At 35.7% G+C, this 27,841-nt stretch overlaps 2 protein-coding genes across 3 annotated transcripts; both read right to left on the minus strand.

The window, feature by feature from the left end:
• Positions 1–688: 688 nt before the first annotated feature.
• Positions 689–27,829, minus strand: LOC120343345 (sialin-like). 2 transcript variants are annotated; one of them, XM_078111175.1, is made up of 12 exons: positions 27,721–27,829; positions 27,036–27,291; positions 26,502–26,605; positions 23,761–23,916; positions 22,626–22,713; positions 21,255–21,341; positions 20,696–20,826; positions 3,642–3,806; positions 2,594–2,723; positions 2,367–2,453; positions 1,668–1,822; positions 689–1,274 (listed from the first exon to the last, which is right to left on the minus strand). In XM_078111175.1, exons 1-12 carry the CDS (start codon positions 27,757–27,759, stop codon positions 1,089–1,091), a joined length of 1,584 nt encoding a protein of 527 aa, XP_077967301.1. In that variant the 5' UTR covers positions 27,760–27,829; the 3' UTR covers positions 689–1,088. The 2 variants fall into 2 exon arrangements, with proteins under 2 accessions (XP_077967301.1, XP_077967300.1); XM_078111174.1 differs by lacking the exons at positions 689–1,274; positions 1,668–1,822; positions 2,367–2,453; positions 2,594–2,723; positions 3,642–3,806 and adding exons at positions 16,256–17,024; positions 17,487–17,641; positions 18,178–18,264; positions 19,124–19,253; positions 19,730–19,894.
• Positions 4,160–8,375, minus strand: LOC120343343 (sialin-like). The gene is made up of 7 exons (XM_078110414.1): positions 8,256–8,375; positions 7,824–8,070; positions 7,486–7,589; positions 6,741–6,896; positions 6,375–6,462; positions 5,520–5,606; positions 4,160–4,308 (listed from the first exon to the last, which is right to left on the minus strand). The coding sequence occupies exons 4-7, from the start codon at positions 6,849–6,851 to the stop codon at positions 4,160–4,162; spliced, it is 435 nt and encodes a 144-aa protein (XP_077966540.1). The 5' UTR covers positions 6,852–6,896; positions 7,486–7,589; positions 7,824–8,070; positions 8,256–8,375.
• Positions 27,830–27,841: the final 12 nt, after the last annotated feature.

Consider the following 27,841-nt stretch of genomic DNA (forward strand, 5'->3'; position numbering starts at 1 on the left):
TATGTATTACAAATCACTTATAAATGCGGTATATGTCAACTTTCTTGTCAATACACTCAGTGTCATAACTAACTAACTACCCCCGTAATATATTTTTTCGAATTTTACGCAACAAACTTATGCGACTTTGCTAGATTCTCTTTTGTTACAACATTCATTGGATAATTTTTAAATTCTCCAAATACAATGCTCGCCTTTCGTTATTAGCTTAAGACATCGAGGCTCACAGCAAGTCCGGTCATCTATTCTACAATATTATAAGGAGTATAAGCAGTGGAAAATATACCTTATCAGATAAAACGCATATTTCCAAATAACATGGTTTCAAAATTTGACTTACTCGTTCGTGAGAGTGTTGGATATAGGATAGAAACACGATTATCGCCAATTTACCAGGCTGAATACGACATGGTTATTTTTAATTTAGGGCGCAATACTAAATATTCATAATTTATCAACGAGTCCAGTATTCGAAAATGAGAATAGAGTTGAGAATCTTCATATAGATATGTTGTAGGCGCGTATTCAGGCAAGTCAATGTGTATACTATCCAAGAATTTTTCAAATGGACATTGTACTAGAATTTAAAAACATATATATTTGAATAAATATCCTCTAGTTCAGTCTGTGGCAACAACGCCAATCAAAATAAATATACGATACAGATATATAAGAATATTTTATTGCTGACATTTCAAGCAAGGTTATTAAATTAAATACCGCAACATATGAACAAATTGTGTGTGCAGAATGGAAACAGAACCGATGTCGTTTCTTGGAGCACGTGCATTTGCTTTCCACCGTAACTAACTCTGTTTATCAGTCAGTCATAAACATGTGCAAAGCTATTGAACATATTTTTAGAATCAGTTGCGCCTTTGCAATCATGCCTTTGCCCAACAACAAGTAGTTCTTGTAAACACAATCCACACATGTCGAAAAATACGTGTTTAATTACTTTGAAGAAAAAAACTAATTCTTCGTAAATTTTTTGATAAATATTTGTTGAAGATCTAATTAAATTTGAAATACGCCGTAATAGGTTGAACTATACTTATATTGTAGCAATTTCTATATGTTTATCTTAGTTATGCGACAGTTTCAGTTTTCAACTTCTCTCCATTTTCTTCTGAGACGTTCTCTTCTTCATCCTTCGACTTTGCCCATTCCTGAACTTCTACGGTGCCGAATAGCAGAAATGAAATTCCTCCCGCGAAGACCATCGATGTTGATAACCAGAACAGAGCTCTCCACCCTTGTATGGGATCTTCTTGCTAGTAGTTTGTTGAAAAAAATAATATACAAAGGCTCCAATTATTGTCGTGCCCCATGCGAAACACATTGTGCGGTACAGTTTGAGTATGAATGAGAAAACAGGGTTTTTATAATAAAAGTAAATTTGTCTTTTGGTTCTAATACCTTTATTTGAAGTAAACTAAAATCACGATCGAAGTAACTTCACAAGCATTGCTTATAGTGAAGTCATTCAGTAAGTTATCAAAATTCTATTTTTTACGTAGATGACGCCCGATGGTGATGACGCCAAACTTTTGTGTATTGAGCGACGTTCAAACTTAAGTTTCGCGCGTTATATTTAACAGAACATTACAGTAAATTAACAGTAATTTTACAGAGCAATATGTTGTAATAAGCCACAATATACTTACGTAAGCTGTTCGTAATAGGCCTGCTATTTGCGGTGCAATGAAACCAGACGTCGCTGACATTGTGTTTGCAACTGCGTAAATTATTCCTCCAAAAGATGGCGCCATTTCGATCAATGCAACTTTGACGCCAGGTGTAGTGACTGCCTCCACCGCAACTGTGGAAAGTATAGAATGTGAGAGTTGAAAGATTTTTTGGTAACAGTTTTATCAAAATTTTATTTAGCTTTGTTAAAATAGTGTTGATATCTATCTCTTTCAGGAAAGTTATTGTTACGTTGTATTTACCGTTACAAACGGATGATGATTTTGTTTTACTTTATTGAAATATGCAAAATAGGGCGCTCCAGAAATATGTGTACCAAGATAGGGCTGATTTTGTTCGCCTATTTTACACCAAGTTGTGTAAAGGGACTAAAACCTATACGCAGGGGGTGTATTCACCTTGCTAATAAGACTAAAACTCGTATTAGAACTTAAATAAGGCGAATCGGAATGAAATTATAACCTAACCCTAACCTGGTACACATACTACGGGAGTACCCAAAACAGTATATTTTATAGAATCACTTTTTAAATTATCTTTAGGTACTAACATACCTTATTGGTGCTCTTTCCATACTTTAGTCAATTGTTCTTTTTAGCATAAAATATAAACTATAGTTATTACGTTATGGAATGCATTTGTTTTCTTAAACTTACCGCACAAAATGAAGACCAACATGACAAGTGGAATGTTGCATTTTATATAGACCGCAAAGATCAATGCAAGTCCAGGAACAAACATACCTGAAAATAAAGTATAAATGTACAAACGACATAGGTTTGTATGATGGTTTTACAACTTTTCCACTCAGGGTCAACCGTCTCCACAGAAAGTGAAATTATACCACATGTATTTTCAAAATACATTTTCATTCTGCACCTACCTATTGACTGAAATAGTTTACGAACGTAGATAACTTTTACTCCTTTTGAAATCAGTCTTTTTGCACAAAATCCTGCACTTATGTAAAGAACAAACTTTGCAATGTACGGAATTGCACTCAATCCTGCGCTCTGTAAAATTCGAAACAAAGTTGATAATCGTATCCAATTTTACACATATCTGCACGATAAACCTAATATGACGTTCCAGATGAGGGCGCTCCCGTAGTATGTAAACCAGGATGGCGGACACCGGAACATATTATGTGTTCCAGGTTAGGGTTGGGCCATAATTTGATTCCAATTTTCCCTATTGTAGTTCTACTACGAGGTCGGTGACTAGCCAAGTGACTCCTGTAGTATTTGTACCTGAAATTATGACCTAACCCTAACCTGGTACACATACTACGTTTCGGTGTCCGCTATCTTATAGTTCACATACTACGGAAGCACCCAGATGCCAGTAAATATCATTTATTTTTTATTTAATATTTATATTCTCTATTGTACATTTATTTTATCCTGAAATCCATTATTCGTTTGATAAATGAGCAAATTATAAAAGTAAGCGAAAAATCAACACGAGAAAACGTCATCATTCGCAACACACTTTGGCGTATATTGTATAGCATATACTGCAATGTTGAATGTTTTTCTTGACATTAAAAAGTTCTAGAGTGTAATTAAATCGAAGAGTGACATTAGCTGCAGCATATACAGCTAGAGGCTGTAATCACAAGACCATATAGAATAGCAAAAATAAAATATGAATTGCCAAAGATCGAGGCGAATCTGCAATTTTTTTGTTGTTGAAATATATTTTTAAAGTGCAAACCGACATGTGACTCTTGTCTTTCGAGTGATTTAGTGATGGAACTTGCTTCCAAGTGTGTGTGAACACTCAGTATACTGTTTTGAGTAATGGATTTCATGTTTATATATACGAGCACCAATCTTTCAAGTATTCGAGATTCGAATAGTAAAAATATATGATTCGATTCTAAAATACCCAGGTATTCAAAAATGCCCAGCTCTACTTGTAATACAAACCGCTTTAATGTCAAACTTCATGACAGTCCTGAGATACGTTGGAAGCATTGTCAAAAATACGATCAGTAGAAAATCCGAGGAAATGTAGGTAAAAAATGCGACCCATAGTCGAAACGACTCAAGAATTGACTTCCATGGTACAGGTCTCGATCGTTCTCTCTTTGACTACAAAGTAATGAAGGAGTACAGGCAATTAGACTAGTTCAATAAAACATTCAAATCTTATGTTGCTTTAGTAATTAGGTTTCCTCAAGTGAGAAGTGGAAATATGTTTTTTTATACGACATTCGCTCTGTGCAAATAATATTGTTTAGGAGCACCATAAAATTTCTGTTCGGCATTAGCAACCCAATTTATTACTAAATGGGTGAGTTGGTGACATAAGCTTTGACGCGAGTTTTTAATCTGTGATGTCAACATAGCTGAGACTAATGCTTTCACCTCTTGTGGCCTATTCCGGAATAATATTCAACCATACTCTGTCTACATATTACATTTTTTGGTTCAATAATGTAAAATTAGAAATAATAAACAAACTTTCCGTCTCTATTATGTCCAAGTGAATCCTGTATAAAATTCTTCTCTTTTTCTGAAATTCTCGGATGTTCTGAGGGAGAATCGTATATCAGGATCAACCACAAAAGATCCCATACGCACCCAATTGAACCTGGAACATGGAAAAAACTTCAGATATCAGCGGTTTGGGATAAAATATGTGAATACGCATTGTGTATGAAACAAAAAATACATTCAAATATGGATTACTAGGTACGAAACAAAATATCAACAAGCGCTTTTGACAAACTGTCGTCGCTTTTTTGTAGATTTCGATTATTTCAAACAATTCATATGACGCACGCATATTGAAATGGAACTAGAGTACGTTAAAATTTGGTTGAAGTCAACACCCATTGAAGTCAACCTTTCGTAGCTGGAGTTTTTCACATAGAAAACATATTTTTGTTGTACAGGTAGCGGCTGTGAAATTTGGATATCAGTCACGATATTTTGTGTCTCAGAAGTAAGTATACACTTTTAATTTTGATTTGCTTTTCAGGTACTCGTCATATAGAGTGTTCATTTCTTCAGGAAACATAGCATGGATAAGTAGTGAAATTTAGGTATTGTTTGCATATTTCAACAACCCACAGAATGACAAAAAGATTAATCCGAGAAATGAGGTGAAAAATTGCAGCTTGGCAAGAAGGATATAAAACAGATAGGCATTCGGCACTTTTACGACTAAGAATTACGAAATTCTTCAAAAATTCATGGAAACTGAATCTGTAGTTGATGCACAAAGATCAGGAAGACCAAGGAGCGGACACTCTAATGAAAACATTTGAAGATGAATTAATTTCATATTCTCTGTTACAGAAGCGCTAAGTTTGCCTTACTAATTTACATGCTTCTTGCCAATCAGCAATTTTGCTCCTCGTTATTTGGGTTAATCTCTTTGTCATTCTGTGGGTTGTTGTAAAATCCAAACAATACGTAAATTTAACTAGTTATTTATACTATGTTTCCTGTGGAAATGAACGCTCTATGATGGTTCCTGAAAAGCAAATCAAAATTAAAAATGTATACTTACTTTTGAGACACCCTGTATATTTTATAAATAGGGTTATTAATTATTATGAAGTCCTGTTACAATTTCACTTTTGTTGGCAGTTTTTAATATATCTTAACCAGTTTAGTTTTATTTCAACCAGTGTTTATTCAATATTATTATACCTCATTCAAAGCACCTCTTTATCAAAGTTCTTTTTCATCATTTAAAGGACTTCATGAACACGCTGCACATATATATATATATATATATAGATATATATATAAATTGACATTAGGCGGCAAACGACCATTAAATCTGAATATAACCTGTTACATAGAACACCGACTGCCAACCGAATGTTGTCGCCAACACGCCAGAAAGTGGTAGAGTTACTACTACTCCGATTGCTGCCCCTGCAATATTGTAACATGAAGGAATATAGCGAATCTTCGTAATACATTTGTTAAAAGGACAACAGTATTTATATAAAACAGAAGATTAAAACAGGACTGACAAACTGGAACATTAACATTTTAATCCATAAGTACATTTCATGTCCAATAACTAAGGCTGGAAATTTCAGGGGAAACACTTTAACCGTGAACCGAGCAAAATAAACCGGTTAACTGCAGCGTGACGTTTTACGTAATAATTTATAATTTTAGCTTGTTAGATCACCACAATGGTTACAAAACAATTTCGCGATATCATATCTCTCCAAATTATCCACGATCAGAAATATTGTCACATTACCAATACAGTTAGTGATATTCTTTTGAATTAAATACAACAGAAGATAAATTTGTTATGACGTAATCATTTTTGAAAAAATTGTACATTATCAGGATGATTTGTATCTGAGATGTCAGTTAACGGTTAAAATAAATCGTAACCGTTAATCATCTAAAATCGGTTAACCAATTAACCGGTTAACCATTCCCAGCCCTACTAATAACAAATCTATGGCACACTGATTATAAAAAATAAATATACTGTGGAAGGTATGAACCCTACCTTTTGAAGATGCGAATTCAAAAGTTGATAAAAAATTTTAAAGCGACTATAATAAAATGACTCAATCAATGTTTTTACACATTGTCTCAGAAATCAAATACATACTATCGCCGTTGACATCAATTTCAAAAGATCATATTGTATGATTTTTAGTTAAAAATATTTACCTGAAAATGTGGACCCCAACAAAATACTTCTTTCAGGTGGTGGTGCCCACATTGTCCACATCGCATACATCATCGGGAAGGTAACACCCTGGAATAGTTCAAAATTTTAGGAAGTGTCTCTAACGACTGTATTAAGCATATTTGTATATTAAATCTTGCCAATTCATGCGATCAAAATAAAATCAGGTAATCAATCTAAAAAAAAGATTTTGTAATTTGAGTAGGGACTCTTAATTATGACCAATTATATTAGGTTTGCGACATCAATATGGCAATCAGGTTAACGCACTGGTCTTCAAACTATTGCCTCCACTAAATAAGCACTCAAAATTAAATCATTAAATGAAAATCAAACAAATTATTTACCGAGAATAAACCAATCGCGATTCTCGCTATTACAAACATTTCAAATCCTATCTCAAGAGCTGCTGGTGTGAGAATTGTACACAACGATGCAGCAAGAAATGAAAATCCCATCACTTTAACGCGTCCAACTTTTCGTGCAATCCATGATCCAATGATCTGAAAAACAATGAAACTTGTATTCTGAAAATGCAGGACAATTTTCAAGTAATGAAAAATACATAACGTCTGCTTATATAACTTGAGGCCTACCATGCTGTGGCGTGAGATCTACCTTTAGCTTTCAACTCTTTAATAGCCCAACTTAATTTATATCCCGCGGAGAAAGGCCATGTTTGAGTGATGTGAGGCCGGCGAAACGAGTTTTCAATTTAATTTAATTTGGTGCGTGCGAGTAATTCCAAACTCTTTGCGTTGCGAAGTCTATACCCGCGTCCAATTTATCCATGTCTATGACTTTACATTGCCTGAACAGTTATCTTGTTCGAACAACGAATGTCATAAGATCAATAACCGCCCGCGGTTTCGCCCAGCTACTTCTTTCCGGCCCTTCTGTATTAAAGGTGGCATACCTCTGGTCTCTACAATTCTTCTTACAGCCTTACAAGCATTGAACAAGTGTTCCTCGAGCATCTATCATGTTTCATTGAGTTTCTGTTCCACCAAAGAGGTTAGAAATCACTGTTCTAGATAATTAGCAGAACTGGCCATGCTGAGTTTATATTTTTATATAATTTAGTTTTCATACCTGTGAACATGCTTATCCGTAGAAATAAGAACCCAATGCCAAACCTTGCATATTTTCATCCCATAAAAACTTTTTACCTTCTTCTACAACTGACGTTTCGATATCTGTGCAAGTAATAAATAAAGTTATTAGGGCAAAACAAAGTCGGAGAAAATGCATTCTAGAAAACATTCTTTTTCGTTTGCACTAATGATGTCTTTTTTAGTACATAGCAAACACTTTTGTCGGTTAGATAAGCTGGAGTATTATTTTACAGCCTAGACAGTGCAATGTCAGACAAACGTTCTCTGGTTAAAATCCTGTGTAAACGCAACAATATATAAAACAACGACCATCACCTTCTGTTTTATCATAATAATTATGTTCGCATGTTGAATACGAGAAATGTAGAGATTCATTCTGCAGCCGACTTTCATTTTGTAAACTCAAATTGAACTGGGAGTTCCTAATAGCATTTAGTTTTTCGTAGTCGACCATGCCCACGATGGCTGCGCTCAAGTTCATTCGTAAGACATACAAGAAGAAGACTGCAAGAAAATTCATCACAAGCACGATTGATCTTGCAGGAATGCGCTTGCACCAAACCTAAAATGATTTGTTTGATATTATTGAATGGAGTGAAGCTGTGAAAAATTTACAATCGACTCTGTCTTTCGACTCGATGCCTGACTTGAGTTAGGGTAAGATGTTGACTGCAAATAAATTGAAAATCAAATGTTAATATTAAAAGTTTGGCGAATACAAATTAAATAGTTATTAAAAAATGTCACCTGGATTTTCTGGTTTGCGTTTTCCATACAAACGTTCATTCTGGAAACTTTTTAAGAACACAGTTGAAAACAATGTCACTACCAATATCTTAATTTATACCAATTGTAACTGTATTAAGAAAACTATACTATTTCAATTATATATAGATTACATACTTTGCTGTCGAAGAATGCTTTGGATATGATCTGATATTTAGTATAGTTAGACACCACAGTGTGCAAAAGGAATAGCAAATTAGGATAAGGTTACAAGGTGTTTAAAATATTTCTTGTATCGCTTGAAGTTTTTAACACCAAATTCAGTAGCTCCCAACCCTTTTTGTTGAATTTCTTCCTTTGCCCAGTTTGTAATTTTTTATTCCTTCATTTCTATGCATAAAACTACTTTATTTATTCAATCTTCAGTAGATCATTTGCTAGTGTTATGCGTAAGTAAGCAAGTCGCAATCCCGTTTTTGCAATCGGTAGTTTATTTTCACCACGCTGAAAAAGCAGTCTCGACATGCAAATTAGAATAAATTATATATAAATAATTGCATCTCGAAGTGCAGGAAATAAAAATAATCCCGATGTACTGCGTTGAATTGCTCATTGTCAAGTATATTAATGAACTCTACTCTAATCAAAAATATTCGACCTTTTCCGGTTAACAAAAAATATGTACTACACGCTTAGAGGTAACTAATTTTGTTGGCCTTTTACATCAAATAGTGTGAAGGGACTGAAACATAATAACATAATTTTCCGGTTAACCAAAAATATGTACTACACGATTAGAGGTAACTAATTTTGTTGGCCTTTTACATCAAATAGTGTGAAGGGACTGAAACATATGACAAGGGGATATATTCACTTGGCTAACACAGACAGTCCCCAAACTCGTAATAGAACTAAAATATAGAAAATCAGAATAAAAATATGCCCTACCCTAACCTGGTACACACACTTCTAAGCTCACGCTTGTCTATTCCCGGCTGGAACACGAGTTTCTGTTTGTCAAAGAAATTTCTGTACGTAGGCATAAGCTATGTGGAACTTTTTCATTAGAATTTTACAACATCAAGCCTAGATTTGTTATTAATACTTTTACGTCTTCACTCCGGGTAAAGTACTATTTAGCACAGTGGTTCTCAAACTTCTTACGCCGCGCCCCCCTTTTTAGAATTTGTCAAGTCTCGTGCTCCACCTCAAAAATAACTAGCCAAGCCAGGAAGCTACAAATAACAGATAGTAAGACGAACGTATGTTTTATTTAAAAATAAAATACGCGGATGGAACGTAAATATCCAGAATAAGGCAGGAAATATCAAATCTAGCAAATGTTTTTATTTTCAATTAGCTCCACGCCCCCTCAAAATGGTCTACGCCCCCATTGTGGGGCGAGCCCCACCCTTTGAAAACCACTGATCTAGCATATACTGTAATTCATAGTTTATACCGAAGTGACTATAAACTAAATTCATTTTGGTTCATACCACAACAAGCCATGTGCACGCAATATGCATCTTGTGACAATGGGAGTTGCGACGGTTCTATGCAAAAAAAATTGCATTCTCGCAATTTTAACTGCGTGAAATTCACTATTATTGAGCTGTCTTCCTGACAACTTCATGGTCAGAAAAATCATTTAGCCTACATTGAATGAGACTACGGCCCTCTCATTAAGCAGGAAAAATCAATGCTATAACGTACACCCTGGTCTTATCTCCTTCGCTGCCAAACGATCAAAACGTTCTAGAGCGGTAGAGACTATTGTAACTTGACTAATATATATATACATATATTTCTTTTCTTCATCAATGTGATGATGTTGAAAATGAAGCGTTGCGTTCAGGAAACGCTGTTACTAATCAATCACGGATGCACCACAACATTGTTCATACCGCTTATTCCCTGTTTCCTCAAGCTATATTTACTGATAGGAGATAGGTTTTAAAAACATTAGATACATAGTATATTTTGAAAACTCCATAATACGCACGAATTATAAATGGTGATTCTGGAGACGGAACAAAACCTTTAATTGTGTTTAAAACATGAGAAATATCATGTGCCGACTCACCGGCACACTCACAAAAAAACAAAAACCTAGTTAAACGAGGCTTGGGCCAGAAATTTGTTTCTTGGACCTCATTTATTTCTATGCCGTGTTTTGTTTTTGTCTTACAGAATGACTACGTTTTTGCAATCTTGAACTATATTCCGGCCACCTGACTAATGATACAGCAAGGTGGACACCGTGTCTGCCTTCATTATCGGCTTCTACACGGCCTTGGGTGCTCCGAGAACAGCGACATATATAGCCTCACCGTATAACTGGAGCAACAAAAACACCGTGCAGAAAGTCAACCTTGGGTCGATTCCGTGGCCTAGTAATAGCTTACTATTTTTCATACCATAGTGGGTAGATTACGGTCATCAAAACTATCTGTAAATCTTATAGGAATATCCTCTATCGGCGTTTGGAACAAAAATTCTGACTAACTAATTTCATATCCGGCATGAACAAGCTACATCAAAATCCTGAATCTAACTACTCGCTATACCTACTAACAAGTTCTTACATTTTACGCAACGAACGTGTACTTGTAAGAACAATGCAAAGATAACCTCACGGCAATTCCACATATTTCTGTGTTGTTGCAAAGTTTTCTTAATACCCTGCTTTATAATTTGACTTTTGTTATTTACTCTGGGTATTTAGATTTTGGACACTGCTGATAGCTAGCTACATTCATATATAATATGATGGGGAGTACATTTATTTAAAATAGATATTTTATCGGATTAGACGCATATTTCCAAATACTACGTTTTTCAAAATTTTATTGAGCGAGAATCGGCCGTGGGAACGACAGATTAGAACGCCTCCTCATATAGATAGGCGCGGCGGTGTGGCTCATCGTGCTAAGCGTTAGGAATACTCTCGACACCGCACCTCTAATTACTATGCGAGGGTTCGCATGTTCGAATCTCATGCGGGATGGTTATGTGGGAGAGGATCGCTGGACTCCTCGTTGCCGTAGGGTGGTTCACGTAACCGCTGGTCGGTTACGGCTTCCGCCACCACCAAGTCCATGCTTCCGAAAACAAACAATACAGTAAAACTAATGCCATACCCGACGTGGAATGGTAACCGGACGAGAGGCCGTGGTTCGCCATACGGTTGAGCCCTCTCATCGGCTTTCCTCTCCCCCGGGATTAATTTGTAAATCCTATCCTAACTTTCAAATCGTCCTCTCTTTAAGGTCGTTCTCATTCACTGGACTCGCCTCTTTTGAACCGAATTTGTCCTTTTTTGACCAACGTCATAATTTTGTTTAATTTTCATCAATGAAACAATCATCATGTATTTTTCGTATTCGATTTGTGACAATCAGGAGTGCAATGACTTGAAGTTTGCTGAAACTCGGATATGACTGACGACTCGGGTGCCCGTAATTTCAGTTGACTCGCGACCCAGGTTTCGACATCACCTTATTGCTTCACTTCTATCACTTTTTTCGGTACTCCCGATGTATGTGAACCAAGATGTCGGACACCAGAACGTAGTATGTGTACCAGGTTAGGCCGTAATTTGATTCCAATTTACCTTATTATAGTTTTATTACGAGTTCGGGACTGCCTGTGTTAGCCAAGTGACTCCCGTAGTATCAGTAACTGAAATTATGACCTGACATGGTACACATAGATACTTCGGGAGTACCCCTTTTTCTTCTTTATTTTAGTTTGATTCTATGCTAGACTCTCTCATAGGTGATGCTGCTCGATAACAGTTACAAACTTACAGTTACAGTTATTTTTGATAAGATTAACATAGTGTGTTAATTTGGCGCGAAATTCTCGAGTTTCTTTGATATAAGAGTCAAATATAGTGTAGCGCAACGTTTCAACAAATTGTGAAACTCGGAGAGAGCGAAGCTCAAATATATGGATACAAAAGCCAAAACGGAGTAGTACGAGTATGCAATATGTCACAGCAGGCCACTGCGACATTTCATAAAAGCGAATTTAATGGAGCCCACAGAATCTTTTGAAATGGTAAGTCTGCTAGCAAAATATACGATCTTTAACCGCACAAAAATTTAAAGCAACAGGTTCATTATGGTAGTTGATGCGCTATTTTTTCATAACAAAGTAAATTCATTCCATTACTTAAAAATTAAACTGGAATAGCACAACAGGGAAAGTCAAGTATATTAATGCGATTTTAAAACTTCATTTTACGAGATGCTGTCACTTGGTATATAAAATAGGTGAGCGAACACGTATCTCTTCTTATGACAAGACCTTTCAATCTAACATCTCTACGTTGTGGACATTGTCCTCTATTCATTGGTAAATTCATATTTTTGCCCCCGGGACCGGAAAAATTAAAAAAAAAACGGTTATCTTACCAAAATTTTCAATATTTTCACAATTCCCAATATTCGAACCCAAAAAAGTTCAAAAAATCGCAGGAAAGCAGCAAAATTTTTATTTCGCTTTGAGTTTTAATATTAGTCCACTATTCATTGATGAATTCATATTTTTGCCCCCGGGACCGGAAAAGTTCTAAAATACCTGTTATCTTACCAAAATTTTACATTTTTTCAAAATTCCCAATATTCGAACTCGTAAAAGTTCGATCAATCGCTTGAAAGCACCAAATTTTTTTGTTCCGTTGAGTTCTCATATTAGTCCTATATTTATTGGTAAATTCATATTTTTGCCCACGGGAACGGAAAGGTTCCGTTTTTTTATCTTACCTAAATTTTTGATTTTTGCACAATTCCCAACATTCGAACCCAAAAAAGTTCGGAAAATCGCGGGTAATCACTAAAAATTTCTGTCGCGTTAAGTTCTCATATCAGTCCTCTATTCAGTATTCAAGACACACCCTGGTATGACACCTGGTACAATGCCTAAAACATTTGGCTGGAATTTTGCTGGCATTGTGGTGGCGATTATGCAATGTAGAAATATTAATTCTCTAGTGCAATCGAACTCTGAAACACGGTCACTTGATCTCTTCAATAGACCAACATTCTTTCCTGTCAATGATGGATAACCATCCGTAGTAACACTTACCATTTTCTGACATGGATATTCCATTGTGCGAAGTGCATTTTTTACATATTCGAAAATATATTTTCCAGTAGTTGTCTTTCATTGATTCCATAGACAGCAATTCTTCGGTAATTTCAAAGTTTTCTGAAATGCCTCGTACAAAGATGAGCAGCTGTGCAGTATCATCAATGTCAGTGCTTTCATCCAATGCCATTGAAAACAGTTGAAATGAAGGTACAAGTACAATTGCTTCAACGCGGCGATTCACAGTTCTTCTCGATAAACTTACTTCTTTTAACTTCTGTCTGTGTTGTGGATAGACTTGATCAGCTACATTGAGCACTTTTTTAAAAACTCGCCATCACTGAATGGTTTGCTGTGTTTAGCAATGTTCATGCGACCATAAAACTGGCATGAGTGAAAGCTTTCTGGGCTTATTTGCCTTTTACGAATACATTCTGCTGCCTAGCAGATTTTCTGTTCAGTTCTGTGGCTCTAGTTTGCCATTCCACTGCTAATAAATTATTGCCATAATTTTCAGGATTCGTCACTTAATGACAACTAATGTTGTACAATTTTAATAACATTTTGACCATACAGTAAACATACTGCTGTGTTGCCAACCTTTGTAAAAAAATACTTTGGTATCCAATCTTTGCTAAATGCTCGACACTCTTTGTCAACTTCACGTTTCTTGGGGTATTCCGTGGTTAATAAAACTTAATATAAAATATAATTTCTAAAATCTATTTCTATTTAGAATCTAAATGTAAATATAACCGATAACAGTAGCGGGGAATCTTTACAACGATCTCTGCTTTGCCCTATATTGTTTGTTTAACAAGTGTGCTAACGCAATTGTTTGTTCACTAAGGCAATTGTTCATTTCACCAGCTCGCGGTGAGAGTAGAGCGATCGGCAACTTTCAGGAATGATGCGTCGGACCACATTACAGAGTGTGTTTGAATACAGTCAGTGGGCCGGTCAAAATAGTGTCGGGGGCCGGACCCGGGCCGTATGCTGCCCACCCCTGCAATAGACAAACATAATTATTAGGTAAAATTAAAAAATACGTTTCAGTGTGAAGGAAGACGCGATAAATTAGTGCTAGTTATCGAGCAGCGTCACCTACGAGGGAGGAAGTCTAACATTAAATCATTCGCAAGAAAAGTCGAACATAAATACTGACAACAAAAGCTAGACTTTGAGACACATTTAAGCGACCCGATGTCCCGGTGTCACTCTGGTTTAATTAATTGCAGAAAACGGCTCCAGACACCACAGTCCGGGGTAACCATGGTAACCGCAGTTGATTGAATAACAAACGAAAACGGGGTGTTAAATCAAAACTCTATATGTCTCGAATCTCAGTCGCAACTCTGTTTTGTGTACCGTACGAAATATACGATTGACCACAGAACCTATTGATAGCGCATGTAAACAGGCCTGGCGAGGATGGGATAAATACGGTTGGATACGGGTAAACCGTAGATTATCTATCATAGATACTTAATCTATGTAACTAGGAAGGTAAATTAATGTTTGGTTTCGCATAAATATGTCCATTTACTTTTTTTCACAATCTTTAGTTCGCTCCCGGTCTTAGATGAACAAGACAGACTCCGACAACATTTAAAACTTTCATGTCGTCTGGTTTTGGCTGGATTCAGTGTTTCCCAACATATGGGTCACGACCTAACACTGGGTCACCTGAAAATTTATGGGTCGCTTGTTTTTTCAACAAAAACTTCAAAGTTACTGATTTTATGTTTTGATAAATTTTATTGTTTATTTTATATTTAGTATTGGAGTGCTTCTCAATAGTAATTGTATAGCGAAAAAACTTGGCATCATCTATTTTGCCCCTGTGAAGTCACGCCACATTTTGGAAGCTTGCTGATAGCAAACATGCGCAGCTATCTCATTTTAAAGTAATTTATGTAAAAAGATGTGTTATGTAAAAATGATTGTTTTATGTTAGTAATTGATTTTGTGATCATAAAGCACTACGTGCCGTTTTGTATTCGTACATATCCTTAGGTCGCGCGAGATTTAACAAACATTCTCTTTTTAAAATTTGGGTCGCTTGAAAAAATTTTGGGAATCACTGGCTTAATTGATGGTTTGGTTCACACCGTCTGCTTTCGTTGAAGTCACTAATGGTTGGCACTTTGCGCTAAGCATTAGAAATACGCTTGTCTTTCCACCTCTGATTATTCTGCGCAGATTCGAATCCCGTGGGAGATAATTATGTGCGCAAAAATAGCAGACTTCTTGGCGTCGTAAGATGGTTCACGTAACTCCTAGTCGGTTACCCCCGTGAGTTCATGGAAGTAAACTACGGTATTGGTCCTGGTAATCGACATGAGCTGATACCCGGACGAGAGACTTTTTATTCAACTCACGGTACCCGTTTTTTAAACCAAGTTGAAGTGAATTAATTTAGGTATTTCGCGTAACGTAGAAAATCAGTAATACATGCTGAAAGGGAGTTGTGCCTTCAACGTCCACACTATTTAATTTTGATGATTTACCTTCTAAACAAGATTGACCGAGCTCTGAGACGATATGCCTCTATGTTTTTGTTGCTGACGCAATTCACAAAAGTTATGCAATTCCAAGCATCCAAGTAAGCCCGTATTTTCTGGAAGTATGTCGTTCTGTTTCATACAGCTTTTACACTCTTTGGTGATAGAAAATTCGTTCGTAGATGTGCTATTTTTGAGTTGATGCGCGCGACCTTGATTTGCGCATATTTTCTTTAAAACAATGTGGTTCCCCCTTCCATGATATGTGGTTTCCGAGAAGGATGAGAAGAATTTGGATTCCCCTTCTACACAGAAACCACCAATCTGCTTCCTATACATCACTTTACCTCCATCAACACAGTTGAATATCGTTTCAGTACCACCCATTATCGATAACAAGATACATGAGAGCTCTAAGATCGTAGCCAGCCTCACATTTTTTGCAAAGGCCAAATTTTTTGTATAAAGCGGTACGTGGCTTTTGTTCCGAAAAAGGCTAGGTAAAAGCAGCTACTGATATCCAACAATATGCTGAAGAATCGTTAAAGTTATTCAAGCTATATAAACGCGCATTTCCATTTATATCGGTTGGTTTATCAGGAGAAATAATCATTGCAAATAGGCCAGGAAACTTTTGGTTTTCAGTAAATCGTTCGAAAATTGATCAAAATGTTTTGAAAAAGACGTAAGAATTTGTGTCTCACTGCAAATGCCACAAAATTGCATTTAAAAAAAAGGCTACGCCCATATGATGTAATTGTGAGTAATGGAGATTCGCGAGATAATGTTTGTTGGCAAGAATTTAACTCGGAATATTAAAAAAAAGCATGTACCCAGAAGCGTGGGGGGTTTGTGGGTCGGAACCCTTCTTTTTTAAATGTCAAAAAAATTCTGTATCATACATAGCTATTTTTCGTAGCTTGAAACGTTTTTTAGATCTCCAACACTTTTGAAAACCTAGAATATATTTTTGTTTTATAATGTTACACATGATTCATCCCAATCATGCGATAGATTCAGTTTTCAACTTTGCTTTTTCATTATCTTTTGAGGCGTTCTCTTCTTCTTCCTTTGACTTTGCCCATTCCTGAACTTCTACGGTGCCGAATAGCAGAAATGAAATTCCTCCCGCGAAGACAATCGATGTTGATAACCAGAACAGAGCTCTCCATCCTTGTATCGGATCGTCTTGCTAATAGTTTGATGAAACAACAAACAATAATCAGAGCTGGTCTTATCTATTGCGGGACCCTATGTTACACATATTGCGTGGGACACAGTATTGGTAGATTCAAGGAAAATTTGTCTTTCCATTTTATTACCTTTATCTAAATGAACCAAAATCACGATTAAAGTAACTTTTATTTACGAGCCTTGAGTGTTATGAAGTCTTTGAGTATATCACTAAAAATATGTTTTCTACATATGTCATGCCCAATGGTAAGAATTGCCAAGCGCGGGGGGTGTGGGGACCACTGGGGTCGCACAGGTTGCAGAAGCTGTCCTATACAATATATAATCAACAGTCTTAGTCTCTACTAAAAGCCGAGAGCACCGAGAAAACTCCAACTTTTGTGAAAGTTCTTACCTAAGTTTTGTGCGTTAATTTTTCTTTAACATTGCATTATGTTGTAATATATCAAAATATACTTACGTAAGCTGTTCGTAATAGACCTGCTATTTGTGGTACAATGAAACCAGACGTCGATGAAATTGTGTTTGCAACTGAGAAAATTATTCCTCCAAAAGATGGCGCCATTTCCATTATTGTAACTTTGATACCAGGAGTAGTGACCGCTTCCATTCCGACTAAAAAAATGATGTAGAGTGTGAAGGGAATATTTTGAAAAAAATTTCTCCACATTTTTAATCAGGTCTAAAATTGTTCTAATAACTATCGTTGGTAAAGAGAAATTCACTGTTGAGTTAAATTTCGTTACAAATTGAATATTATATTTTTACTGAATTGAGATATGCATAACTGTCATTTTTGTAAGGTCTTAAGTTTTCATGACCGCCTCCATCCCAACTAAAACAGTGTAAAATGTATAGGAAAAAAAATATTTTGAAAATTTTATCAAAGTTAATTTGGCTTCTATAAATGTTGTTACGGTACCGTTAAGTTAATTTATACTTTACAAATAAAAATAATTCTTAATAATTAATTGAGAGATTCGAAATTGTTCAATTATGTAAGATCATTTTTTGTGATCTATTTTAAATTACTTTACAGCATAATTTATGATACCGATGATCTTTCCATTCTTTGACCAATTATTCGTTTTTAGCAGAAAATATAAAACTTTAAGATACGTTATGCATAGAAATTTCTCTCGAAAACTTACCGCACAAGGTGAAAGCCAGCATGACGAGTGGAATGTTGCATTTTACATAGGCTGCGAGGATCAATGCGAGTCCAGGAATGAACATACCTGAAGAATAAAAATACTGAAATGACTCTTAGAACCTAATATATAACATAAGTTTCATAAGATGGTCATCACTCCCGAAATACTGCTTTCTTAATTTGAGTTTGAAGGCTGAATATATATTCGGTGTAATGTCGTAATCAATATGAGAATAACTGCCAAGCTGCCGCCAAGTCAATATATAGGATAAGTTGTATATGATAATCCTACATTTTTTATACTAAGGTATCACCGCATTCAAAAAAAATTTGACTACATATATATATATATATATATATATATATATATATATATATATTTATCATATATTTTTTGAGGTGACATAAAACGTGATTGATCAAATAAAAACTATTTAGGCATTTAAAGATGAGTAATCTTTATAGTTAAATTTATTGTATTCGCCATATAAATATATATGTATTTCAGGCAAAAAATGTTAGGAAAAATATTTCCCTATTAATATTTGTATAATATTGTACAGGGTGTCCATAAAGTCTCTTTACAATATCAATTTCGTTATGAAGTCAGTTCTCAATATATCTTAACCAGATTTATTGTTTTTTTATCAGTAATTGTTTAAGTAATTTTACTTCATTTAATACATCTGTGAGGGCCAAAACAATATAAGGTATCGATAAATTCCCTTTGCAATTTTAAATAATATCAATACTTTATGGACACCCCATAAATTTATATGTATAAAAAAACGAAAAGGTCACTCTTCGATATACTTTTAAAAGCAACATTTGCATGTCAGTCATCTATGAAGAATAGAAACTGAAACATTTTTCAAAATACTGCTTCTGTAATTTGATTTTAGGTTGCTACATTTATACCCTGCGTAACCCTTAAGTAAACCTACCGATCGACTGAAATAGTTTTCGAACATAGATGACTTTCACTCCCATTGAAATCAGTCGCTTTGCACAAAATCCTGCACATATGTAGAGAACGAACTTTGCAATGTAAGGAATTGCACTCAATCCTGCGCTCTGTAAAATGAAAAACAAAGTGAATATTTGTGCCTAATTATGTGACATGATAAAAGTGATATTACATTCCGGGATTGAGTGTTGTATTGAGAAATAATTCGAGATGGCATTGAATATTAGCGTTTCCGATGCACTTTATTCTTGGATTACTCCATCGTACATTCTATTTATTCTGAAATTCATTTGAGAAAAAAGTAAATTAAATAAAACTAGGCCAGAAATCAACACACGTCATCATCACAGCTATTTTCGAACTACGATTTGTTACTTTGATAGTTTTTTGTAAGTTATACGTATATTAAACCACAATTTGTGGGGTTCTGAAGCAGTGAGTAACATTGACAGTGAAATATACCGCGGAGGTTGACATCTCAAGATCATAGCATGGCGAAAATCATGCGTGGATCGCTGCTCCCTCGCTCGATCATTTCAATCTAGTAAGACTTGGTACATGAATAAATATTTGTAATACAAACCGCTGTTATGTCAAACTCCATGACAGTTCTGAGATATGTCGGAAGTAATGTCACAAATACGAACAGAATAACATCTGAGCCAAAAAGGACAAAAAATGCGACCCATATGCGAAACGACCCAAAAATTGACTTCCACGGCACCGGTCTCGATCGTTCTCTCTTTGCCTGCAATTTAATAAATACGTGTAATTAGGCGAGTAGACCAACAGGGTAAAATTGAAATATAATGTTTTAATATTCCTCTACTGGAGCGTAGAATTTTCGTTTTTCATTTTTTGTACGTTTCTACATCTTTCCCTTCGATGAAAGCTACGCACAAGCAGCTACTACAAGGTATGAGGAGCAACTATCGTTTGGAGGGACCGGCATTATCCGCCTAATTTACTAGACACTGGGTGAGGCTTGGCGCGGCGGTTTGGCGCATAGTGCTAAGCGTTAGGAATACGCTCACCACCGCACCGCTGATTACCCTACGTGTGTTCGCCGGTTCGTTCGAATCCCATGCGTTGATAGTTATGTGCAAGAGGATTGCTGAACTCCTCGCCACCGCAGGGTGGTGCACGTAACCCCTGGTCGGCTACGACTTCCTCCATCATCAAGTCCATGCTTCCGTGAACAAATAACTGGCTAACTGATCCCATACCCGACATGGACTGGTAACCGGACGAGAGGGCGTGGTTCGCCATATTGTTAAACCGTCTTTTCGACTTTCCTCTCCATCGGGATAAATATGTAAATCTTATCCTAAGGCGGTGGGCATGAGATTTGAACTCGAACTTTTAACCTGTGATGATAGTTTAATCAAACGATTTCCCCACTTCTATTACTACGCCGGTATATGCCGGTCTACGCTGGTGTAATATTTAGGGATTATATTTTTCATTGTACAGTATATCGCATTATGAAAATGTTCGAACATGTATGTTATATTCGTATAATGATCAAAATTACAAATAATAAACAAACTTTGCCGTCTCTATTATGTCCAAGTGCGTCCTGTATAAAATTCTTCTCTTTTTCTGAAATTCTCGGATGTTCTGAGGGAGAATCGTATATCAGGATCAACCACAAAAGAGACCATACGCACCCAATTGAACCTAAAATATGGTAAAATTATTAGATTACAGTGGCTTCTGTAGATTTCACTGTTCAAAGCGAACAGTGTGAATCAAACAATAAGTGTGAAACAAAGGATACTTATTAGGTAATAAGTACTGGGTGCGAAACAAACATTTATAAATATCTTTTGAGTATGTAAAATCCGTAATGTTTACTTAATTTATCCAGTCACGTATATAATGCGAATACACCAAATTATAGTACAGTTAGATTGAGGTCAACGCCCAATGAAGGCAGACTTTTGTAGCATTGGACTTTGATGAGAATTTTCATATAAAAAAAACATCTTTCAATTGTGGAGGTAGCGACTGCGACCGAAGACAAATGAAATTTATCAATTTATACTTCCCTGTAATACTTATATATCTATACGTGTGTCAAACTATCTGTCTATTCTAAGTGTTACCTGTTACATAAAACGCCGACTGCCAACCGAAGGTTGTCGTTAACAAGCCAGAAAGTGGTAAAGTTGCTATTATTCCGATTGCTGTGCCTGGAATAGGATAAATAACATGTAAAAATATATTAAATTATCGTAAAATAATATAAAATGTGTTGAGATTCATTTGAAATAAAAATTTGTATATATGAGTCAAACTGTTTGATAAAGTTGATAATAACAGTATATAAAACGAGAGAGTGATGCTCAAATGCACACGAAGTTCACAAAAAAATACTTTTCGTACCGTTACTACCGTACCTACAGGTATCAATTAATCTCCAAGTTTTGCGTAGCGTCGCGTCAAATCGGAAAAGCCGCCACCCTGGGCGGATTAATAAAAACCGTGTTCCCGTGAAAAATGGAAATATAGCAAAATTTTGGATGAAATATCAGATCTCATGGGATTCATAAAAAATCTAGGAATGAATAAGAGTATAGCCTTCTAGCAAAAAATACAATTTTAACCATTGAAAATTTCAAAGAAATCTGTCTATTAGTAAATGAGAAAAGCGACATTTCAAAAGATAACAAGAATAATAATAACAACAACATAATAACAAATCAATCGATTTTGCATGTGCATTCATCATATCTCGGACCAGAAGCCTATTGATTTTGGATGAATTATATCGTATAATTAGCGAGTTATTGATTAATTAGTGATGGGACACGCGGTGTCGCTATTGAGTCAGAGCGAAGGATACACGCCGCTAGATCGATAAGTCGGCGGTCTCCGATCGCTATCTCGGTTAACCAATTAAGAACGGGTTCTCTTTTGTGTCGAACTCATTAACAACGGGTTCCCTCTTCTCAGGAAACCATGCCAAACTCTAGTATAATACAGGACCGTAACGACAAGAACAAATTAAACGTCATATTTGTACTGTATGTCACTACGAAAGCTGCATTCATATGACACTAATCGAGCCAAATGCGGAAAAATTCTGCTGCCCGCGGAGAAGTGCCAATTTTAAATAATGTGCGGCCCGCGAAACGAGTTTTTAATTTAATCTGGCACGTGCGGATATTTTCACCATTGACATGTGGACCTACCATGAAACCTGTTGCATAATTTTTAGTCGAAAATATTGTACTCTCGAAGTATGTGAACCGAGATGGCGGACACCGGAAATTAGTATGTGTACCAAGTTAAGGTTATACCATAATTTTATTCCAATTTTCTTTATTTTAGCTCTATTATGAGCGGGGACTAGCCAGGTGATTTCCGTAGTATTTGTACATGAAATTATGGCTTAACTCAAACTGGTACACATACTAACGTTCCGGTGTCCGCTATCTTGGTTCACATACTTCGGGAGGACCGAAAATATTTACCCGAAAAATTGAGTCCCATCAGCATGCCTCTTTCAGATGGTGGTGCCCACATTGACCACATCGCATACAGTAATGGGTAGATAACTCCCTAAAATTAAAAAAAAAATTGCAATTACTTGTTCAGTGGTGAAGTAAATTCTGAATCCTTGGCGAAAAATTTAAAGAGTGCTTCTATCGAATATGCGGATGTCCCAAAAAAATGAAACCCACAAAATTGCTAATAAATAAGTTGATTTTAACCCTATAGTTTATATTTTTCAAATTTGATAACAGTATCAGATACCAATTATTATTTCAAAACCGCATGGCTTCAAAATTAGAAGAAAATGATTTTTGCTTCACGACTCATATAGAGACTAAATCCTAAAAGACTGTTCAAACACTTTTCTGCCAGAAATTTAATTTCAGCACTTGACCTGGAAAATCCCAGATATTTCTGTGCCGCCTTAACTTTCAAATCTATGAAATTGTAAGTAAACGTAGCAAGAAATCAGAGAATCAATCTAGCTACTACACATACAGCTAATATCACATTAGAGTGGCTTGACCAACAATTTTCTGATCGTTTGATTAGCAGGCGGCGTGATACAGAATGATCGCCACATTCGCCTGACTTAATAGACAGAGTCAGAATAATCGCAAAACTATTGCTGAATTAAAATCGGCCATTACGCAGAACATTTACGCAATAATAAAAATCAGAATGTGCCAGATTGGTCGATAACTTTGCTCGACGGCTTCAAGAATGTGTGAGACGGAATCGTGGGCATTTGGAGCATGTATTTAAATAAACCTTAAAATCTAGCCAAAGGCCCCAAACTTTCAGTACTCAATTGTTATTATATGAGCACACCGAAAATGTTAATATTTGTAACGTCTTTTGTTTCAGTAATAAATGGTAATCGAATTAATGAGTTTCATTTATTTTGGGACACCCTACTATACCAAGCATGTTCGTATATATCAGGTTTTTACCGCAATTTTAATGATTTCTATTGCCAAAAGCCAGGACTAAATATTTCTGGTGTGTGATGTCAATAAGGCGAAGTTAAACTACTGGCCACTGAGCAATTGCCTTCACTAGATAAGAACTTAAAATTAAATCAAATATTCAAAATTGAAAAAGGATATTTACCGAGAATAAACCAATCGCGATTCTCGCTATCACAAACATTTCAAATCCTATCTCAAGAGCTGCTGGTGTGAGAATTGTACACAACGATGCAGCAAGAACTGAAAATCCCATCACTTTAACGCGTCCAACTTTTCGTGCGATCCATGCTCCAATGATCTGAATAAAAATCAAAACTTTTATATTAAAATTACCATAAAGTGGCGATCAATATTCAGTTCGTAGAGTTACATAATGTATGCTACTATAACGCGAGGTCTTCTACAGAAAAGCGTAAGACTTACCTCAGGATAGTATAATGACGTGACATCTACCCCGAGATGTGGAATAGCGTGAGGTCTGTCACACTGTATAGTAGGAGTGGGCAAGGTTTTTGGACCAGGGGCCTATACTGGCGGGTCATGTGAGTATAACGTAAAAAGTTCCATTTTATGAACAATTTTTACAAAGTTACAAATACAAAAGTGGAAAACAATAAGCCTCGTGAAGAAACTGAATTTATTCGCAATTTCAAGAAATTCTTTGTGTTATCTTCAGCTAAAACATCAAAATTTGGGTTATAGTTCGGTTGTTGTAGCATCAAGCGGGTCAGATTGAATTACTCAACGAGTCGGATTTGTATGGTGGCCCATCGTTGTCACGTGTAAAATTTAAAAAAAAAATGAAAAAATAAAATGAAAAAGCGAAAATAAAAAAATAGTTGTGAAAAAACATAAAAATAATTGAAAAAAAAGAAATAAAAAAAAATTGAAATTAAAAAAAAAATTGAAAAATAGAACAAAAAAAAAAAAATTAAAAAAAAAGTTAAAATTAAAAAAAAAAATTGAAAAAAAAAAAAAAAAAAAATTGGATAAAAAGAAAATAAAAAGGTTGACAACGATGGTCCGCCTCGTGGCCCATCGTTGTCACGCGTTTTTATTTTTGGAAAATTTGATGCTGCTTGGGACCAACGTTGTCAGGCTTAATCCTACACGCACAAATGTGTTTCCTGGGTTTCTAACTCACTTCTGATTTTCATGAGCAATATCCAATAAATTCAACATGAAAATGTTCTATAAATTCTCCATGCTACAAGTTCAACCACAAGCAATATATTTATAATAATGATAAGAGAATATAGAATTGGATACGAAAATTTGTTTTTACGTGTAGAAGATAATTTAATTGGAAAATGCTGCTTAACTGCTCAGACACTCGTGCGATGCCGGTACGGTACCGTCTGACCGTACCGGTATCCATGCAATCACTCGTGAAAGAATGGGAGATACGGATAGTCTCGTAGAATATAGTCTACTGAAACACTCTCTGCGCCTGCCCCATACCGTACAGCCGTAACGCACCGATCCAGACAAATAATAAATCGCCCGTGCTCAACCATTTATTTCAATCCATACCTCGACTCACTATATTCTACTAGGATCGAGGTATGGATTGAAATAAATGGTTGAGCACGGGCGATTTATCATTTGTCTGGATCAGTACGTTACGGCTGTACGGTAGTGAGAGTGTCACAGTAGTCTATATTCTACGAGACTATCCGTATCTCCCATTTTTTCATGAGTGATTGTATGGCTACCGGTACGGTCAGACGCAAAACGACTATAACCGACTACCGGTATTTGGTAAGACGGTACCGGCATCGCGAGTGTCCAGACAACTGAGTAGTTAAGCAGCATTCTCCAATTAAATTACCTTATACACGTACAAACAAATTTTCCGAATTTTCGTATTCAATTCTATATTCTCTTATCAATATTATAAATATATTACTTCTTGTTGAACTTGTAGCATGGAGAATTTATAGAACATTTTCATATTGAATATTGCTCAAGAAAATCAGTAGTGAGTTTGAAACCCAGGGAACACATTTGTGCGCGTAGGATTATGCCTGAAAACGTTGGTCCCAAGCAGAAGCAAATTTTCTAAAAATAAAAACGCGTGACAACGATGGGCCACGAGGTGGACCATCGTTGTCAACCTTTTTATTTTTTTTTATTCAATTTTTTTTTTTTTAATTTTTTTTTTTTTTAATTTGTTTTTTTTTTCGTTTTTATTTATTTATCTTTTTTAATTTTTATTTTTTATTTTTTTTTTAATTATTTTTATGTTTTTTTACAACAATTTTTTTATTTTCGGTTTTTTATTTTTTATTTTTATTTTCAATTTTACGCGTGACAACGATGGGCCACCATAGATTTGGCTCGCGGGTCGTAGTTCGCACATGTCAGCTATATAGCGTGAGATCTACCTCAAGAAATAGCGTGTCGTCTCCCTCAAGATAGTACGATAGCATGACGTTTACTTCAATTTAGTACCATGGCATGAAGTAGACCGCTGCATTTTTCATCCTAAATAGATAGCACTTATGTCTTATGTTTGAACATTCAATTTAGCGATAAACAGTTAAGTTCCCAAACCCTAGTTTAGGCTGAGAAGAAATCTGATTGAGGGGCTCAGACTGTACCTATATATGCAGCATAGTGTTAGACCTTACGCTATAGTAGCATCACATAATCTATATTTATCTATATACAGTATATATATATATATATATATATATATATATATATATATATATATATAAGGGAGGTGCAAGACGAACAGCGTCTCTTCTGATCATGAATGTATTTATGTCATATTCATGTTTTTAGCTGAAATTTCTGGATTGTCCGTAATTTTTACTTTTATATTTTAAATACAATTAGCAAAACCGGCCATGTTTTATATCCGGTCACGCCCTTTACCTGTGAACATACGTATCCGTAGAAATAAGCCCCCAATGCCAATCCTTGCATATTTTCATCCCATAAAAACTTTTTACCTTCTACTACAGCTGACGTTTCGATATCTGAAATATCTTACAGAAAATAATGCAAGTAATAAATAAAGTTATTGGGACAAAAATGAATTCCGGAGATATTGCAATGAAAATGCATCTGAGGAAATCAAAATTAAGCAAGAGTTAAAGTTATTACTGACTGAAATAAATCGGAGTAAATGAAGCAATTCAGAGAATCTGTAGGTTAAAGACAATGGCGCTCCAGAAATGTGTGTATCAATATGGAGGTAACTAATTTTGTTCGCATATTTTACACCAAGTTATATAAAGCGACTGATTACTATGGACAGGGGGTATATTCACTTGGCCAACACAGACAGTCCTCGAACTCGTAATAGAACTATAATAAATTAAATAGGAATAAAATTATAGCATAACCACGCACTACGGGAGTACCAATCCAATGTCAATTGAACAATATAAAAACAACAACCATCACCTTCTGTTTTATCGCTATAAGCATGTTCACATGTTGAATACGTGAAATGTAGAGATTCATTCTGCACTGTCTGCAGACTTTCATTTTGTAAACTCAAATTGAACTGGGAGTTCCTCCTAATAGCATTTAGCTTTTCGTAGTCGACCATGCCCACGATGGCTGCGCTCAAGTTCATTCGTAAAACATACAAGCAGAATGTGGCAAGGAAATTCATTACAAGCACAATCGATCTTGCAGGAATGCGCTTGCACCAAACCTAAAGTAATTTATTTGATATTATTGAACGGAGTGAAGATGTGGAAAATTTACAATCGACGGTGCTCCCGAAGTACGCGAACCAAGATGGCGGACATCGGAACGTAACATGGGTAACAGGTTAGGGTTAGGCGATAATTTTTTTTCAATTTTCCTTATTTTAGTCCTATTATCAGTTCGAAGACTAGCCAAGAGCCTCCCGTAGTATTTATACCTAAAATTATGGCCTAACCCTAACCTAGTACACATACTACATTCCGATGTCCGCCATCTTGGTTCGCATACTTCGGGAGCCCCCAATCGACTCTGTCTTTCGACTCGATGCCAGACTTCGAGTAAGGAAAGATTTTAACTGCAGATAGGTTGAAAATCAAATGTTAATATTAATTGTTTGGAGATTACAAATTTATTATTCATTAAGGAATGTCACCTGAATTTTGCGGTTCACGTTTTCCATACAAACGTTCATCCTGAAACCTTTTGTACAACGCAGTTGATGACAATGTCAATATCTTACTTTATACCAATTGTAACTGTATTAAGAAAATCAT

Source organism: Styela clava, chromosome 3, assembly GCF_964204865.1.
Source record: "Styela clava chromosome 3, kaStyClav1.hap1.2, whole genome shotgun sequence".
NCBI lineage: Eukaryota > Metazoa > Chordata > Ascidiacea > Stolidobranchia > Styelidae > Styela > Styela clava.

Bases quoted from the DNA above. Each gene is read 5' to 3' on its own strand.
- LOC120343343 (XM_078110414.1), bottom strand. From the start codon at position 6,851: ATGGGATTTTCATTTCTTGCTGCATCGTTGTGTACAATTCTCACACCA. The intron at 6,463-6,740 runs GTAAATAATTTG...GAACTATTCCAG, and splicing joins TCGCGATTGGTTTATTCTCG to GGTGTTACCTTCCCGATGAT. The intron at 5,607-6,374 runs GTAAATATTTTT...ACAATATTGCAG, and splicing joins GTTGGGGTCCACATTTTCAG to GGGCAGCAATCGGAGTAGTA.
- LOC120343345 (XM_078111174.1), bottom strand. From the start codon at position 27,759: ATGAACGTTTGTATGGAAAACGTGAACCGCAAAATTCAG. The intron at 26,606-27,035 runs GTGATGGTTGTT...AAGATATTTCAG, and splicing joins TTATAGCGATAAAACAGAAG to ATATCGAAACGTCAGCTGTA. The intron at 19,254-19,729 runs GTTTGTATTACA...TTCATTTTACAG, and splicing joins TGGAGTTTGACATAACAGCG to AGCGCAGGATTGAGTGCAAT.